Here is a 19,585-nt window from a genome sequence, read left to right on the forward strand (position 1 = left end):
TAGTGCAATCACTTCACCTATCAAGAACTTATTACGTAATGAATTACTGGTACGGATCTCCTGTCTCCACCAGGCACTGTTAAAAGCAGCACTTCATGTTGCAGACTGATTAGTTTCCAGGACTTAGAGCTCAGAAGAAATCACACCAATCCTAGTCTAAAATGGTGCCTAAAGGAAGCTAGAAGCTTCTTGAAATTAGCCTGCACAGTGCCCAAAGTTATCCATAAAAGAACACCAAAGTATTTTGCCAGAATACCGTCCATCTCAGGACGTTCGCCAGCATCAGAAGAGCCAACATCCTCTGGCATGAAACTCCTGCTTTTAAAAAGTCAAGAACTTTAAAGCAAGCGCCTTTTATAAAAAAAAAGGCTCCTGCATAATGGAACACCTTCCTGCATGCGATACTGGAAAATCCACCCAACTCTGCATTCATAAAGGAACTCAAATGTCTACTGATCTAGTGTCAATCTCCAAGGACCGAACTCCAAACTTGTTTAATCAATGTACACTTTGAACTCATGTTGATTTTCCTTTGGTAAATTTTCCTTTGAATAGGTAGAAATGGTGAGACTCTCTAACTCCCAAATCCCTACAAAGCATTACATACAGGATTCTGCTCTCTTTTTCCTCTTATAGTTCATCTTCTAATTTCCTCTCTTGTTTTCCAGTCTTCCTCCATGTGGAAGCCCTCTGTTGTGTGCATTTCTAAAGCACACTATCACCCTCAAGGATATTCTGATGTCGAAATTGGCCCGGTCTGTGCTATATTAACCCATTAAAAAAAATATATAAAATTGAGCTCTGACCCCACAGGCTAGTGTGCCATGCAGTCAGTCAGTCTGATGTGAACCCAATCTGTCAAGTCTGCTTGTGGGTGCATTTGACCACTTGTACATATAGTATTTTAGGAAAGTAAATTAAACCTGCACCCTTTCCTAGAGTCACCAACATGTAGTGCAAGTGTTACCTGTATTCCGCGTGGTCCTCTTTGGCCAGCAGGACCTTCCGGGCCCTAAAGTGATAAGTCAGAAACACAAACACAGAATATTACTATTTTTTGATTTACAGATTGGTTGCATGCACAATACACTATCATTATATGGAACAGGTCACAAGTTACTCTGTATTTGAAGCAGAACAGTATACAGAAGTGAGCCATATATTGCTATGCAGATACTGTATCTTGATTTGAAAATGATTGACTGTCTGCTGAGCATGTACATATACACCTCAAGAACTAACTCTGAATACTTTAACGGTTAAATAAAAGTCATGTTTAAATGATCTGTTATTTAATAAAAGAACCCAATGTTGTTTCCCTTATGGAGCATTCCAATGTTGACAGTGAATTGCTTTTCTCTTCCTGTTTTATTTCTTCTCTCTGCCTATCTTTACTTCCTCTATTGCCTCCATACCCTTTCCCCTATTTCACTATTTACTTTACATTCTCTTCTATGTGAGCAATTGTCTGAAATGCTTAATTAGATGAACCTGTCGGTTTCAGCATTTTGTCTGTGGTATGGAATTCGAGTGCTTTATGAACTGGGATTTCATGCCACTAAAATTCTTGCTAAATCAACTAACATCGGGGTACTGTCTGTCAAATTATGTTTAGTTGAAACCGGAGGTATTTAAAACAAAGAAAACAATAAGCCATTAATACATACAATAATGCGATTGAGAACTACTCATTCATCACCTTAAAATACCATGTACTCATTTAGCTACACAAATATCCTTTTAAAATTTCCTAAACTGCAATTAAAAAACCTTCTAATTGCACATGTCACATCCAAATATTTAATTTCTGTCCAGAACTCAGCTGCTAGTTTACCACAAAGATCCCATATTTGAGAAAAATTGGTTTCTAAAACTTTTTGCGTGTTGATAAAAACCTTAAAAAAACCTTTAAAAAGTTAATAAAACATGTACACAACCAAACTTTATATTCCGACCACATGTACATTTTACCTTGTCGTCTATGGCTACTGATCTCATGGCATTTTTTCAATCAATCAATAGTCTATATTTCGGATTTTACAAACCATAGAAGCAGCATACACATAAATAATTTAAATAGTTAAACATATAAAATACAATGTACAACCAGTTAAAACAGTGTTATAAATGATGGGGGTCGTAGGATGCGTGTTACAATGCTTTCCAATTGCTGCTAGGGCCAAGGGATCCAGAATGAAATAGATGAATACTTTACATGCACATCGTTCCGATGGCTGCACTGCCCTGCAAGCTTTGTAGGGCCTGTCCCTTTCTCTCCTTGTCAAATTAGTTGTTGAGAATTTCCATGCCCACTGTAGGTAACATAGAGGCAGCAAACACAATATATCCATTTGCATTGGATCAACGAGTTCTACTCGCTTACCAAAAATGGTCGGTGACCAAAAGCTTACATACCAGAATAATCCACCTCCTTCGAGGTAGAGCATACACTGGTTAAAAAAAGATAACATGATCATGTGACTCTGGGAACCTCGGGCAGAACGGACAGTTTGGGGAAACAGACTCGCTTTTATCTCATTTGCTGGTAAAGGAGGCCAAAGGCAGGGTACCAAATCTAAACTTTATGTAAAGGCTTTTAGCTTGGGGAAGGGAGATCCTGTCCAAATACGGTTCAGAGCTATAGTAACATTTGAACAATAGATTTTTTTCAGTAAGGTTACCCTATTTTTATTCGCTCCATATTCCCTGCAACATGTAGTCCCAGAAAGTGATCATCCGGTGGGTAAAAGTGCCTTTTTTGAGAGGAGTTGGGTAGTTTTACACTTCCCCCATCCTAATAGATTTGCTCAGGTATTTGATTTTGTGCAGCCACAGGATATGTACATATTGGTCAATATCAATTAATTTCACCAGGCCTTCTCTGTACGGAGCCAGTTCCGGCTTTGTCCACAGACAGACTCAGTAGGTTAGAAGTACAACATGATCAGTTCAGGCTATTGAGAGACCGAGTCCAACAATGATCTCATGAAATTGTTTTCCATATGTGTGAGTACAGATACTTCTGCACATCCCCAAAGCTCTGCCCCATATGTGTCCCCCGCCATGGTGCATGCCCTATAGATGTCTAAGGCAGGAGTCAAAGCACTACTAGAAGTGTCCTTGTATTTCCTGATTTAGCAGTCGCCCTCCGATGGGGAATCACCCTGCTTTTCCCTACTTTTTACCTGTAAAACCCCCTTGCTCATGAGGGATTATATTATTGGTTTCTGCCCAGTCTTTAAGCTGTTACTGCAAAATCTTTGAAAATAACCCCCCCCCAGATTTCTGAAAAAAGGGCAGACTCTAAACCTCAAAATTTTGTAAAAAAAGAGCCATGCGTAAATGAAAATATACCCCTGGATTCCGTATTTGAAAGTTTGTCTTGCCGGATGATCTGTTCAGAATCGTCCATTTTCTCTAAACAGCCCAATTAATACTAAAAATTACTGTAGTATAGCATCCCAAGCTGTGTGTACGTTCTTTGCTAGGCTCATTTTTGAGGCAGTGAACATGTCTTTATGTAATGAGCCACCGTTCCGAGGATCTAGGTTGTGTTTAAAATCACCCAAAAATAGAACTACCAGAAATGCATGATTTGCACTTAAACTTTCAAAGTCCTCTTTCAAAAGCGTTAGTTGGGTCCCATACTCATTCGTATTTGAGGGACAAATATACACATTATTGACAATTATAAGGGCTATTTTGCATGTCATTTTTAAACAGGTGGACTAATCAAGGTAAAATCCATTTATCCTCCATTTTTAATGCTGTTACTTTTTTGCCATTTTTACAGATATTAAGTCAACAGCCCCCCAAAGGGCAGCCCGGGCCCAGCTTCTCAGCCTTCTTAGAGATCAGGAAAAACTCATCAATCTGTGCAGGCTCTTCACACAGCCACATTTTGTGTAATGGAATGATTTCATATGTTCCCACTAATTCTTTAAATGTTTGCAAGGATGATAATTTCCTAAAACACCCTATATTCCAAGAGAGAGCCAATAGGCTGTGCGAAGTGACATTCTCCCAATCGAGGTCGCTCCTTCCCCCGTTATCTTTAAGGCTAAGAGGTAAGAGATCTGACAGGCAATCATACCGATTCCCAAGACAAATATCCTCTCTTTTAGGCATACAGTCCCTTTTATGATCCACTTGTGGGAAGGTCACTTGAATGATATCTTCATTATTATTCTTAAACCAACTGTCCATTGTTGCTGTTTTAGGAATACAATACAGCTTGGGTTGGGCTCAACCCGACATGGTGTATCAAAAATGTACCACCCAAAAGACCTTTCATTTCTACTACATGTATGTGTACTAGTTCCTTCAGCATCTCATCTTTTGCTTTTATCCGAGCCGTCTTTACATTTTTTGGGAAGAGTAATAGTTTATCACCTTTTACCATCTTTATTGAAACAAATCCTACCTGTTTTTATATCTTCTGAAGTTATTTCTCGCAGGCTAGGACACTCAGAGAGGGAAAACTAGAGTTGTGATCAATTTAGCAGGGTCAGTGGCGAAGGAAGGGGGGTGTGTGGTGGGTGCGGGCCACCCCAGTTGTCATCCTTGAGGGGGGGTAACAAAATGTCACTGAGGGGGTGACAAAATGGCAAAATTCCTTTCTGCCCAAATCCATATTTAAACCTTCTCTTAACAAACCCCCTCCTTTAAGCAGGGTACGCTGAGGTGATGACAACAGTCTAAGTTCAGTAAGAGAAATATTACTTGCTACTAAGTCCAAATCATTCAATAGAGACTAGCCCTGTACTAATTATAGTGACTGGTCATTATCCTCTGAATTACTTCTGCTTCTCCTTCCGCTTTCCTAGCCTTCAGGCTCCTCTTAAAATGCCTACCCACAAAGTATTTTATTGATTGATTTATTGGGGTTCTTCGAGATACTTCAAGCTCAACATTGCCGCCCCCACTTGGCTCCTTCAACGGTCCTCTTCAACCCCTGGATTTTTATGTATGTGGTTTATCACTCATTCTGAAAAGCAATAGACAAACGCTGATTGGATAGTTTGCTATATTTGGTCTGGCCAATCATGGCTCTTTTGTACTGCAAGACCAGTCATTCCTTTGACTGATATATTTCAACAACTTTATGTAGTGAGGAGATTATACAAATATATTAATAATGTATTGCAGGACAGTGAAATAAGTGAAACGATAATCACCCCACTGAGCACAGAAAAAGCTTAACATACCCTGTCGCCTTTGATTCCAGGAGTCCCACATTCACCTCTGTCGCCCTTAAGAAAGAAGGAAAACATTTAATTGATTTTCAGAAATTGCTCGATATGTGAATAGTAAGTCAAGCTGCTAGAAAACGTGTATTGCTTATAATATTGCAGAATCATATCTGAATATTACAAATGAAAGAACTGATTCACAAAGATGTTTCTATTAGTAGATGTGACCTATTGTTGTAGTACTGAAAGTTTCATTCTGAGATAACGCGTTGCTTATTTATGGAATTCATGAGAAATAAGGAGTACTAGAACCGAAAATCACAGCAAAATCTTTGTGAATCGAAGATTTGAACATACAGAAGAATAATATGTGAATTATAAACATACCTGTTCTCCTTTGTATCCAGGCTTCCCCTAGATAAAATAGAGTAAAAGACAATATTTTAGAAAGCCATATCAAACGGGTAATACTGCACTTCCCTTTCTGAAATTATAAAGAATTCTCATAATGTTCAAAGACTGGAATGGAACACTTCATAGTAGTGACCATAGCAATGGAGAGCCTAATTCACAAAGGCCTGGTTGAAAATTTTTGAAATCTTTTCCCCCAGGTTTTGCCACCACAATTGTTGATTTTCGGGCATACTGCTTACGCAAAGTTACTCAAACAGATTTTCTAGTAGCTGGCAAATTTACAAGAGTAAAAGTGCATTTGTACATGTGGCTTTTTAGTGTTTTTTTTATCCACTCAAGAAAAAAATGTTCCTTGTACATAAACTCCTTTATCAGCACCTCTATGTTACACGAGGTTTTTACCTTCCCTATCCCGTTGTGAAATGGCTTTAATATAATCCCAGAGATCTCTGTGTCAGGTAGGTGTATCTGTGCATGAGTTACATTTCATCAGCAGTTTGGTCTTGGGTGTGGTGGATGTGGTGTGGTGTGGTGTGGCATGCTTTCACCAGCCTATGTATCCCCTATACCATGGGTACTCACAAACTTTCTCTCGGGGGCCAAATTTACAGTGTGGTTTGTGTCCGAGGGCCGCACCGGTGGGGGCGGGGTCAGTGGGGAAGGGGCGGGGCTAGAACAACAAAAAAACTGTGACCATGAGGTTGATCATAGGTCCCTGCAGCGGATGCCTTCGTCCACTGAGCCACCAGACCCGGCACACACACATCTCTCTCTCTCTCTCCCTCTCTCTCTCCCTCTCCCTCTCCCTCTCCCTCGCCCTCTGACTCTCTGTCTCCCTCTGACTCTCTGTCTCCCTCTGACTCTCTGTCTCCCTCTGACTCTCTGTCTCCCTCTGACTCTCTGTCTCCCTCTGACTCTCTGTCTCCCTCTCACTCTCTGTCTCCCTCTCACTCTCTCACTCCCTCACTCTCTCACTCCCTCTCACTCTCTCACTCCCTCTGTCTCCATCTCTCCCTCTGTCTCCATCTCTCCCTCTGTCTCCATCTCTCCATCTCTCCCTCTGTCTCACTCACTCTTACTCTTTCACTCCCTCCCTCTGTCTCCCTCTCTCCCTCTGTCTCCATCTCTCCATCTCTCCCTCTGTCTCCATCTCTCCACCTCTCCCTCTGTCTCCATCTCTCCACCTCTCCCTCTGTCTCCATCTCTCCATCTCTCCCTCTGTCTCACTCACTCTTACTCTCTCACTCCCTCCCTATGTCTCCCTCCCTATGTCTCCCTCCCTCTGTCTCCCTCCCTCTCTCTGTCTCCCTCCCTCCCCCTCCCTCCCCCTCCCTCGCTCTCTCTCGCCCTCTCTTTACCTCCCTCCCTCTGTCTGCCTTCCTTTCCCTCCCTCCCTCGCTCTCCTTCCCTCCCTCTCCCTCCCTCCCTCTCCTTCCCTCCCTCCCTCGCTCTCCTTCCCTCCCTCGCTCTCCCTCCCTCCCTCGCTCTCCTTCCCTCCCTCCCTCTCCCTCCCTCTCCTTCCCTCCCTCGCTCTCCTTCCCTCCCTTGCTCCCCTCCCTCGCTCTCCTTCCCTCCCTCTCCCTCCCTCCCTCGCTCTCCTTCCCTCCCTCGCTCTCCTTCCCTCCCTCTCCCTCCCTCCCTCGCTCTCCTTCCCTCCCTCGCTCCCCTCCCTCGCTCTCCTTCCCTCCCTCCCTCTCCCTCCCTCCCTCGCTCCCCTCCCTCGCTCTCCTTCCCTCCCTCCCTCTCCCTCCCTCCCTCGCTCTCCTTCCCTCCCTCGCTCTCCTTCCCTCCCTCGCTCTCCCTCCCCCCTCGCTCTCCCTCTCTCCCTCGCTTTCCCTCCCTCCCTCTGTCTCCCTCCCTTTTTTTTAAAGTCTTTCTGCAACCAGAGCTCGACTCAGAGACACTGCTGCCTGTGGGGCGGGCGATTTCCGCCGTAGTCAGAGTGGGGCTGCAGGGGCCTGAGAGGTGAAAATAGCCTCATTAACATGCAAATGGTCTTTGAAAGACCTGTATACAGCACATCAAGCCACACATCTATTCTTTGTAAGTGCTGTGATTAAAAGATGTTTCTATTTCTTAAAGTCACAGAACTGCATTGAACGACACCAGAAGGCTACAAGTCCCAGCCAGCCTTGCGAGGATTCGAATTTGTGACCTGCAGATCACTGCATGTCTCAATCGTGAGTGTTTAATTCGCTGAGGGATTCTGTCCGATTAGGTAATCTGAGCACTGACAGGGCCAAAGGCGTCAAGAACTGCGCAGTGCTCCACTCCTCTGACATGGTCAAAAGGGTGACCCTGCCTGTGTGCCCTCCCCTCCCGGGCTGTGACAGCTTCCAGGCACGCTCACACAGCCGCATCAAAGCATTTCACAGGTCTTTAGAAGACCATTAGCATGTTAATGAGGCTATTTTCACCTCTCAGCGCCCCTGCAGCCCCACTCTGACTACGGCGGAAATCGCCCGCCCCCACAGGCAGCAGAGTCTCTGATTCGAATGAACTCTGGTTGCAGACGGCCTTTAATAAAAAAACAAAAACTCAGGTATGATGTCTGAAAGGTCCGCGGGCCGCCAGGGAAGGCTTGCCGGGCCGCCCCTGGCCCGCGGGCCGTACTATGAGTACCCATGCCCTATACACTCTTTCAAATGAGATTTATGTATCTAGTTACTGATTCAGAATGTCTTCTCTTCACCCGGGCAAAATTTGTATCCACTTGACTTCCAAGGACAGTGGAAGATGTCAAAAGTGTGCACCATTTAGGGCCTTATTCTCTAGATACATATGACGATTCCAAGTTGACCTATTCGAGAGCACTACAGATAATACTGGTGTATAGCAGCCAACTGCACTTAAATTTTTTTGTACCCAACATTTTCCAGGTGTCTGGTTTATTCTTTTTCCAATGTTTTATTTCCTAACTAACTGTGGAAGTATACATTTATAATAAACAACAGAAAACATGCATGTAGTTCTGCTGGCACTATGCTTTTCTGTTTTTGTTTTCCGATTTTATAGAAGATCCCAAATCATCCTCTATTCTTTTGCACCATTGCTCTGAAACTCGCACAATATGAATCACAATACCTGTAAATACATGCCTTATGAAAGGCATCGGATGTGTATTACAGTGATATATCTCAGTTAGTATATGCAAGAACAGTTACTTTTAAAAGAATCCTGCCTCAGAAGATTTTATAGCAAAACCCGGGATCCATAGTTTGCATTTTCCTTAACTTTTAATTCTTATGGTACCAAGTAACTAACATTCAATTGCTTGGACGTCAGAACCAAAATTAAAGATTGTGAACAGTGCATAAAGCCTGTCACAACGCTCTTTGTTTGCAGATCCTAGGAAGATGCCTATGCTTCCACATAGTTAGCTGTATTCATGGAAACCTAAGCGTTGTTAGGTCAAGCTGGTTGTACCCCATCTTGTTAGGGTAATGCTATGCAAAGGTATACATTGCAAACTAATTATGGACAGAGCAACAATAGTCACGTCTCAATGGCATTCAGAAACCACAAGAGATCCAGTACTTAGGTCACTCATTTAGTGACATTTGCTGTATAAACCACAGAACAGTCACTTGTACAGTCAACCTGTCTCCAAGGTTCTGGTAGAGTATGTCTAGGTAGCACTTCATACTACTAAATAAAATGCATATCTACCATAAGAAATCAGTCGTGGGCAGGTTTGTGCCTATAATACTGAAACACCTGTAAATAAGTGAACACTAGCATCATTTGTGAAATGTACCCTCAGCCGACATTTTGAGGAGGTGGGATTTAAAAAAAAAAACAACAATAGATGATTGGTTTAAGGTATTTTCCGTTTATAGGCCGGCTGCATTCTAATCACAGACTGAGACTTTTGGAGCATCTATGTTTTCCGTTTTTGTCAGGATCATCTAAAGTTTGAAAGGCACTAACTGACAGCAAGTTTCAATATGTTTTTGATTCATTTCTAAATCAGTCCGGAATGTAATCCCTCGACTTCTAAAGAAATACCCAAGACAGAGAGATATGCTAATAAATTATTCAAGACAATAACAGATAGATAGACGATAGACAGATAGATAGATAGATAGATAGATAGATAGATAGATAGATAGATAGATAGATCAAGGTGGAATGTCTTCTTAACAATACTATTTTGCTTCAGGTGTGCCATTTGTAACATTTAGGAGCCATTTCATTTGGACAAGACATTTAGTGCAACTGTGCCTACAGCCTACAAACTAAGTATACAAATTAAAGTATTAATAAATAAAGGTGGAGAAAAACACACAAAGGCGGGACTCTAAGAAAGATGGAGGCAACAAGGAACAATAGCACACAGCCAATGAAACCACCATGGGTTTGCTCAATCTTTTAATGGCTACACCAGCCAGAAGAGTAGAGCTTCGGGTGGGCGTTTGGTATTCAGTTTCACCAAATTGATTCTTTTTATTTTGGACCTCCAAAAATGAACCAGCCTACTTTTTTTAACTAGGGCACCGCAAGAGTGCTAGAAGGGTCCTTCCTCAAGTTATTGTATGTAGGTAGAGTTTTGAAAACATACTATATTACCCCTCAAAAAATACAACTGATCCCAAATCAGCTTCACATTATGCCATAGTAGCGAGAGGTTGCTCAACACCCTTAAAGTCATCATTACAAAGCTTACAATTATCTGATTCCTCAAAATAAAAATGGTATTTTATGCATTTTGGGCCAGATGTATCCAATTTCAGGGATTTGTACAGTGTATTCTCCAAACAGTGCACCCTTCGGAAGCTGCCACAGTGATGCGTATGGAGAAACAGACTTTTAGAACTAATATGGAGATGCTTTTGACAGATGCCCATGTAGATGCGCAGGGATGCCTGAATAGTCTCCAATTGCTAAGAAACAGTGGCCACATATGTACAAAAAGGTATACAACCTTTACAAACTAAACTTTTACAACGACCTACCATTACAACGCAAACTATTACAACGCATTGCTCTGGGGGGCGCTCTAGGATAGGGAATAGGTTAATTTACTATCCAATAACCTTCCCTACTATCCACGGGGACTGGAGTTGGAATAGTAAATTAAACTATTCACTATCCAGCACCCCAAAGCGCTATACGTTGTAATGGTATGCGTGGTAAAAACCGCGTTGTAAAGGTAGGCATTGTAAAAGTATGCGTTGTAACGTCATACATCCGTACAAAAAGTATTTTTATGGGGTATTACAGAGATCTTTGAGGCGGATTGGACGACACATGATTATTTGTGCATGATACATTTTTACCTTCAAATTACTGTTGAGCGTGGCCATCGATGCATTAAAAAACAGTAGATTTTCCTCGGATTAAGAGTCATGGGTCATTATGTTTTTTTGGTGATCCTGTAGGTCCCATTTTCAATGCTGTATATATAGCAAACATACCGCCACTTAGACAGAACCTCAAAGTGTTTGTTCAAGCTGTTAACTCATAGGAATTCCATCGTTCTCTTTCGCCCTCTCATGCTGCATTTCTTTTTTTACCCCTTTTGTAATTTTGTTATGAAGTGCAACAGGTTTATATTTTTTACATTGTTTCTTACACAAAGTAAAAAGGTTTTCTTAATGCTATTTGTAGTGCATGCTGTGATTTAGTTAAGCAGTTACTGTGTGTCTATGATCAGAGCGAGGTACTTGTCTGTGCTGAATCAGTTTCAATGCCTTCATTTTATTTATTTTTTTGCTTTACCGGCACAACACATATGGAGCTAGGCAAGTGTCTAGGACCAGGGCTGCTGAAAAGATTTTTAACGACCTGAACGAGGTAGCATCCGCTCCAAAAAGCAGAGTGATACAAATACTGCTTGCAAACCGCGCCAGTGGCAGAGGGCACGGAAGTATCTTGGGGTTGACTTACCTCAGCTCCATCTCTACCAGGTATTCCATTCAAGCCTGTCTCCCCCTATGGATAAACAAAAAAAGTTCTATTATTAACAATGTTGATCTTCGAACTCATGACTGCAGAGAACATTCAAATGGCATGGCACCATAATACTGACAAAGGGCCGTGGGCCAGATGTACTAAACGTTTTTAAGGTGCAAACATTCTGAATTGCTGCTTGCCACCGCAAAACAATACTGGGCACATTTTAGGAGTGAGTACATTTTTACCAACTCCTAAAACGAGTTTACGACTGCAAACCAAATATTTGAAAGGGGATGTTGTAAAGCCCCTTTCAAATAGAGATTCGGTATGAGATGTATCAATGATTTGCAACTGTAGTTCCAGTGGCAAACCTTTGAAAATTTACCAACCCCCAAGTTGAGATGGTCACCCATTTGCTAAATAGTAGGCATACCCTATGGTATGAGATGTATCAATGATTTGCAACTGTAGTTCCAGTGGCAAACCTTTGAAAATTTACCAACCCCCAAGTTGAGATGGTCACCCATTTGCTAAATAGTAGGCATACCCTATAAACCTTTTCCCCTTTGTGAGTGTTGAAAAACTTTCCAGGAAGACCAGCCAGGACCACTGATTACTCGCAATGAAACTTTTTGAAAAAAGAAAACTATTGCTTAAAGACAGTCCTTTTTTTTACTTTAAGGAAAATGAAGACTCTTGAAAAAAAAGTTTCCTCTATGTAAACAGAATCACAGTCATGGTGGTCAGTTGATCCTTGTAGGCCACTATCCCAATGAATGTGGTCAATCAGAGTGAATAGAAATGTGTGGCCTGCCTCATGAATATTAAGGAGGCAGGTTGGTTTGCAACCTAGTCAAATTCCTTATTTTGAAAATCAACCAACTAGCATATAGGTTGGTCGGAAAATTTGTAATCGATTCGCAAAAGTGTGGTTCTCTTTTTGTGACCACTTTTTGTTTTTAGTACATCTGACCCTATTGTATATAAATCATGCATATGAATAAAACCCACCGTGCATCATTTTGTTGCTTGCTCTATATGGTGATGATACAACATATTTTACATCAAACTCTGACCCTAATTACCAATAGGCTGGTATTTCCGATGGGGATGGCGTCAATGGCCCCATTGGAATGACAAGATCTGTAGGGGCCCAATGGATCCATGTTGTTTCAGCTGGTGATTCCGGTTGCTCAAAGCATCTGAAATCTCCTAGCGACCCTTTGGATTAAAATGAGGAACTTCTGAAAAATTGGACCGTGAATTGCCAATTTCAATGATAATTCTTTATTTCTCAGGAGAACCGCAGGGTGCCACCTGTAATCTGTGGTTATTCTGCATTCTTTGGTATCGGACATGCCAGGGTGTGTAAAAAGCACCAACAAATACAGGTCAGTAATAATGAGCCACTCAATGCCATCCTTATACATTTAAAAAAGTGAGAACAATGCATTGCATCTTTTATATTGACTATTTAAACACAACAGAAATAGAGCAAAATCAGTTTGTCTTATTTTTGCCCTAGTGCAAAACTAACGTCAAATTCTATTTGCTACATTTACACCGTGAAAAAGCAAAACGGTATGAAATGGATTTGCCCTTTTTTGAAACCCCTACCACGAGTTATGTCTCATGGTATTTTGGGTTCAACTTTGCACAGGACATCAGAAAAGGTTGCGTTATCATCAACGTTTGTCGAAAGTTTATCCAAAACGTCTTACCTTCAAGCCCTTTTGACCAGGAAGCCCGTCATCTCCTGGACGCCCCTTTTTGCCCTAAAACACGTAGGTTGGAACACAAAGTCAGAATATTGTTTCTTCTATTAATACAGCATTTTACACATTTACGAACTGTTCACGTGCTTATGAGACCTGTCGATAAACTAGTCCATCTTTCATCAGTCTGTGAACGCCTGTAGTTTCAGGGTCCCTTGCCTTCCTGCCCATTAGAATGATTGCAGTGCAGTCGTGACAGCCCTGGTATTACTGTTCTGAGAATGCAAGGAATGCCCCCGGGGCACGCCTGCTTTCTGACAGCATGGCCGTCCATCACGCGCACCTGACAGCTCCTCAGAGGTGCGTGCCAGCATTCTAACCCAGAAGCGCGCGCCGGCTGCCGGTGGCTTCACTGCGGTTGCATACATTAAAGAGGGCACTCTGCGTCTGCACGTCAACGGTCTGAAGTCAGGAGACGTTGACGCCCCGGCCCACATACCTTACCTGCCGCACTGCCGTGGATTGCGTCATTTTTGGGATCAGTCTGCTGAGGAGCCCATGAAAGAATACCAAGAGATTTAAATAAATTACTGAAGTCATATGAGCCCTATTTTTGTTTTAAGAATATGTGAATATGCATATTAATGTAGTCGCATTAATAAGTAAAGTAACACTTTTTAGTTTGCAGAGCTGTTTGTTCGGAGCCCCAAGGCAAACAACAAAAAAAAAACTTGGGCGTGAAGGCGTGTTTCGTCTAATTAGAAAAAAATACGATTCCACAGATGTATGCCTTCAGGGCCAGAAGACTGGTGGATTCTTAAACCACTTACATGATTGCCGCAATGATAAAAAAAAAATCCTTATATCCAGTGCTTCCACAATGTCTAGTCGTAGACCTTAAAGAAGTGCTAAAATGATGCCCTCCTTAAATCACCTGTAAAATGAAACAAACATTGGCAAAGCCAATAGGTCATGCCTTTGAGCCCTACAGGCTTTGCTGATGTTTTTTTACCTATGTTTTACGACATTGCTGATAAATAAAAAGCATCTGTTTGTCAAGTTGACAAACACATTTTTTGGGGGGGGGGTAAAAGCGCCCCAGCTGTGCTTTCACTTTAATGTCGGCTGTGCACCTTTCTTTAGACGCGGCTTGTCTGAAGAAAGGCGCGCCGCCTTCACGAATGTGAAAGCGCCGCATGGGCGCTAGTAAACAAAAAAAAGGTAAGTAAATGAATAAATAAGTAAGCGTGGCTGCTATAGTTAAAGCAGACTGCGCTGCTAAAATAAATAAATAAAAAAATCACACGCCTGCCAATAGTAAATAAAATGAAAGTGTGCGGTGTGCTGCGAGTTAGTGGGTGGAATAGGGCCAAATCATTTATTAAAATAGTGCTCACATTCAAGATAAAGCAGACAGTGTAATAAGACAAGTAAACGGTCCAGTCGTTATGGGAGGTAACAAATGCAGACAACGGGGTACCAAGGGGGGGGGGCTAACAAGCCTAATAATAAATCGCAAGTCAGCGCTTATGAAGTGACAAAAGCCAATTCAAAATATGAGTGGGGCGTCAAGTCCATACTCCACTGCTCCATGCCTTGCCGCAGTGCATACGCTGCCAGGCTCAACCTAAAATGGCTTGACAACTCTGCTGCTGTTGGCGGTCTTGTTTTTTGCAGGCACAGGCCTAAAGAATTCTCCTAGGCACCATTTTCCTTTCTTTTTTGCTGACCCATCTAACATGGTACCACTTAGATTGGAGAATAAAGAAAAAGAAATGGTAAGTATGCGAAAGAGCTTATGAGGAAATCTGGCAGCAATTTACTGTCTAGGCCTCTAAAAAAATCTGTATTAAAAAATCTGTTAAAAAAAGAACAGCAGAGGTGGGGCAACGGTGGAGCGGTGGGGGACAGGTTGCGGAAAAGCAGCAGGGAGTAGTAGGGTCACAAGGGAATGAGTAACATGGGGGCGAGGAGAAGCATACCAGTGAGGCAGCAAAACAGAGTGCTGGGAAGGGGATTTGGTTGGTGAGGCACATGGCAACATAGCTGAGAGAGTGAGCAGCCATTAGAGAGAGTTAGAGCACAGCGGCGAGGGGTATTTTGGAGAGGAGAGAAACACAAGAGGAAAAGGGCTGGAAAACACATGCACTCAGATGGATTGCTTAACCAAAATTGAAACACTATTTCCTAAAAGTAAGTAGTGCAAGTAGGACACAAGTAGGCCAGTCAAGAGAATGGTAAAGAGGCTATGCTCCAAGGAAGGTACATACACATGAAGGGCAAGGAAATCCATCAAATAAGAAGCAAGCAAATGATAGATACAGTAAAGCCAACCAATGCTAAGCAGTGGGTGGGCTTTAAGCCCCTGTAATTTCTTGGTATGCCCTCAATATGTCTTTTACATACAGACGGCCTGTGCTGGCTGATAGGCTTGTCTTAAAAAACACACGGCAGCGCCTGCCTGGTCTAGGCATCCAAGAATCCAACAGATGCTTCAGATGATTATATTTTATTAGATTTTGAGTACTTTCATATGTGAAAATGTGAAAATCATTCTATTTTAGACCAGATAAAATCCTGTTCCATACTTAGGGGCCCATTATGATCGCGGACGGACTTGAGTCCGTCTGCGATCACCGAGGAGGAGGGAACCTCCGCATGGGCATGCGGAGTTCCCTCCTGTCCAATTAGGATGTAACCGCCACCCTGGCGGTCACATCCTCTATTTGTAACATTGCGGCTGGTGCGGCTTCAAGCTGCACCTGCCGCAATGTTACAAATGCATACATTGCATTTGTATGCAGAAAGCGGCAGGCACCGCGCGGTGCCTGCCGATTTCTGCATACAAATGCAGGGGGGTACCATAGGTACCCCCCATGTGCACCCCCCACCCCTCCTTCACCCAGGGGGCCCGCTACGGGCCCCCGAGGTGAAGAACCGCATGCTTTTCCTCGGCGGAGAAGCCGCCATGGAAAAGCATAATTTCTCAGCCATCCTAAGATGTCTGGCGGTGTCTGAGAGACACCGCCACCATATAAGGCCTTTTCCGCCGCGGTTGTAAGCCAACCGCGGCGGAAAAGCGGCGGACTGAAACCAGGACTCACCAGCCATCCTAATGTGGCGGTGGGTCTTTGGTGGGTCCGCAGAGGATTTTCCGCATACTCCGGGCCGGCGGTGGCTTCCGCCGGCCCGGAGGATGCAGAAAATCCTCCATCGTAATCAGCCCCCTTAGTTTGCATTTCATCTTCTGCAAAATACAAGAGATAGATACAGGTTCCCGCCAAAGGGTTTCACAGTGCTATATTAAAGCCCAAGTCAGGATTTAAACAGATTTTTACAAATGCATCCTCCATCCTCCTTCTGTCTGTCAGCGTTCTTGGGAACAATATGGCTCTACTTCTTTTAAATTTAGCAGCACACATTGGCGGAAGGCATGTTTAGTATCCTGTAGACCAATTATCTGCAGCATCTTATTTGTGACTTCTCTCTTGTACCTTTCTACGTTTGATTTTGTCACCTTCTTGTACATGTCATCTCACATGTACAGTTTAACCTGTGTTTTCTCATCTGCTGCTTCTTGCCTGCGCTGAGGTTCTGTGAATTCTGAACCCGTGTTTTAAATGTCATTGTTCCGTTACGATTTGGGTAACAATGAACCGTAACTAATAAGTTTGGCAAGTATGAGTGTTTTCGCCATGTTACTCACAAGGATTCACAGTGTATTTGAAGATTCCGTTCTGAACCTTGGTTTCCATTTTGTGCAAGGCAGCCATTTTGTGGTTGCCCTCACACAGGCCGATGACTGCGGCTGCATGAGTCTTTAAGACCCGTGTCCTTTAACTGAGGTTTGTGCTGACTTTTACATGACCCGAAGTGAACTGACCTCGTTGCCTGAAGCCAACCTTGCTGAGCCAGTTCTTGCCCGCTAGCTGATCAATACTAAGATCAGAGCGCAGGACATCGTAAAGTTTTACTACACACAAATATGCCTTATCCTATTCTCACCTGTTTCTGCTCCTTTCTTTATGGTCTATTTATGATTGGGTTGTGGCCTCTTTTATTATCGGTTCGTTCGGCTTGTCTAAAGAAGAATGTTGGGTTTGTCCGATGATTGATCATAGGCCGGACAATTGAAAAGTGGGTTTTACCGTCATGCGATACTTTTGATGTGGATACATGTGATTGGACGGTTCGTAAATGTTAGGTATTTGTCTGGAATGTGATTTTTAGCATAAAAAGGGATGACTTGCTTTGAAAATTTGAGCAGTCTCCTGAGAACTCATACCGTGATGATTTCTAGGACTTCTGTTACTGGCTGCAGTCAATAAAATCGATCTTTGACGTCACCAAGAAGAGTCCCGTGTCTCTGTATTCTAAGACAGGTGAACCCGAAGACTTTGGGCGTGCCCCTGGCGCCGCCGGGTCCTAAATCACCCGGTTCTTCAGTTGGCGCCCAACGTAGGGCGACATCAAGCGGTACCGGTCCAAGCCTGAAGATCGTGAGGAGCTTCGTGAGGAAATTCCGGAAGAAGGGCCCCCACTCCATCGACCCCGGTATGTCAAACATGGACTGAAGGTCTTTGCTGCGAGGTTTCCCGCCTTCTAGACGGCTACGAAGGACCGCTGCCCTGACTGTCGCCCTGTCTTGGACCCCCCTTTGTGCAGCTTTGTAAGGCGAGACGATAAACGGGTCTTCTGGTGACGTGACTGATACCTTAGTTAAGTATACGTGGGTCGCTCCCAGTTCTTTGTTTTTGGTTCTTTGAATACTTAGTTTTTGGGTCTTTGATTTGGGTATTGCAATTTCCAAAGCCGAGGGACTCGTATTTTTACGAGACTATCATTGTAGATAATCCCTTGAAGTTTGAAGCTAGATTAGTGAGGGAAGATGCCTAGTCTTAGCAAAATTAGGAGGATATTTTGTTGTGGTTGTAACAGGGATTCTCGATTGGAGGATTCATGTCCGATACCTCCAGTTGGAACTCCGACTTATGAACTCTATTCTAAACACGGCGTGGGTCCCATTACGTTTAATGAAGTGTGGGTCCGCTATACTAGAAAAGATGGGGTTTTACGATGGCCCCAATATGGTAGTTTTGATACTGAGATTTTCAGATAATTTAGAACAAAATTGTTCAGAAAGAAAGCCCGGCCGGCAATGTTTGACTCCTTTCGCCTTTGGCGTAAAGAAGCCAAACAAAGAGAAATCAAACAAGCTAAAAGAGATAAGAGAGAAAAGGGGTTGTCGATAATGCAAGCTGCCAAGCAGTTTAAAGACGATGAAGAAGATAGAGCTTTTGAGGTATTAGATAGGCAACATAATATGGCTATTGAAAATGTTATCCAGCATTGCCACCTCTTCTTGAGAAAGCGACAAAGGACCCTGAAAAGGACCCTTTAATGTCGCATCTATTGAGATTACCACCCCCTTATGCACAGAACGCTACGCCACCTCTTCCATCTCCAATTGTTCCACCTCCTGGTCCTGCTCACCCACCGGCTCCTCTTCAGCTGGTCCTTCCTCCTACGGCCCGCCTCCTCTGGGGCCGCAAACTTTGCTATCAGTTTTGCCTGGACCTTCTTTGCCTTACTCTCCTTTACCTTTGACTTCTGCTACTTTGCCTCAAAATACTTTGTCTCCTGTCCTTATGAGGGCTTCTCCTTCTGCTCGACAACGGATGACTGACACTGTTACTGGTCTCTTGTCTCCTTTCTTTGGGTCGTTGAGTATGACCCCCGTTTCTGCGCGTAAACAACTGCGTAGTCAGTTACCTGGTCCCGAAGAGCGGACAGTGTTGGATCTCCTGTTTCGCAGGTGGATTTTGAATGTTTCGAGGTATAATTTGGAGTCAGTTATGGATGTCTTCCTGCAGTGGGAAGCACCCAAGCAAAGATATGTGTTTGATGTAATGTGTACTTTCCTCCGTGAGGAGTGGGAAGATAATGATTTGGGTTCAGTCCCAGTTTGCTAAATGTCCAGTCTGAGTTTGCGAAAGGGACGATAGTGGGTCCCGGCGTCGAGAATGCAGTTGCGACGATACTCGCGTTTCGGAGCGAGTTTCCGTCTCAGCCATTGTTTGAGCCTGATTCCGCAGTTAGGACGAAAGTGAGACAGTATCCGATGAGAGAAGTTCCCCCAGTATGGCGCGAGGCGGTAGCTGCTGGTGCGAATAATGTTCCCCCAGCTATACCAGCATATTTCCAGAGAGTATGGGTGCATGTGCCATGGAAGAGAGTAGAAGTTTTGTCCCTTAAACAGTCTTTACCTGATCCCCGTAAGAATCCAGCTGGCTATTACAAAGAATTGTCCCAGACAGTTGACACATGCATCATGAATTTAGCCGACATAGATATGATGTTCGGTAA

The 19,585-nt window shown here is 43.2% G+C and overlaps 1 protein-coding gene across 1 annotated transcript in view; it reads right to left on the reverse strand.

The window, feature by feature from the left end:
- LOC144823260 (uncharacterized) overlaps window positions 1-19,585 on the reverse strand; it is a 277,122-nt gene that overhangs the window by 189,102 nt on the left and 68,435 nt on the right. Inside the window, exons 6-10 of the mRNA XM_078681614.1 lie at window positions 13,226-13,279; window positions 11,496-11,540; window positions 5,580-5,606; window positions 5,208-5,252; window positions 968-1,012 (exon numbers count right to left, since the gene is read on the reverse strand). Coding sequence (XP_078537740.1) covers window positions 968-1,012; window positions 5,208-5,252; window positions 5,580-5,606; window positions 11,496-11,540; window positions 13,226-13,279 — 216 coding nt within the window. The remainder of the gene's footprint in view (window positions 1-967; window positions 1,013-5,207; window positions 5,253-5,579; window positions 5,607-11,495; window positions 11,541-13,225; window positions 13,280-19,585) is intronic.

Source organism: Lissotriton helveticus, chromosome 3_1, assembly GCF_964261635.1.
Source record: "Lissotriton helveticus chromosome 3_1, aLisHel1.1, whole genome shotgun sequence".
Lineage (NCBI taxonomy): Eukaryota > Metazoa > Chordata > Amphibia > Caudata > Salamandridae > Lissotriton > Lissotriton helveticus.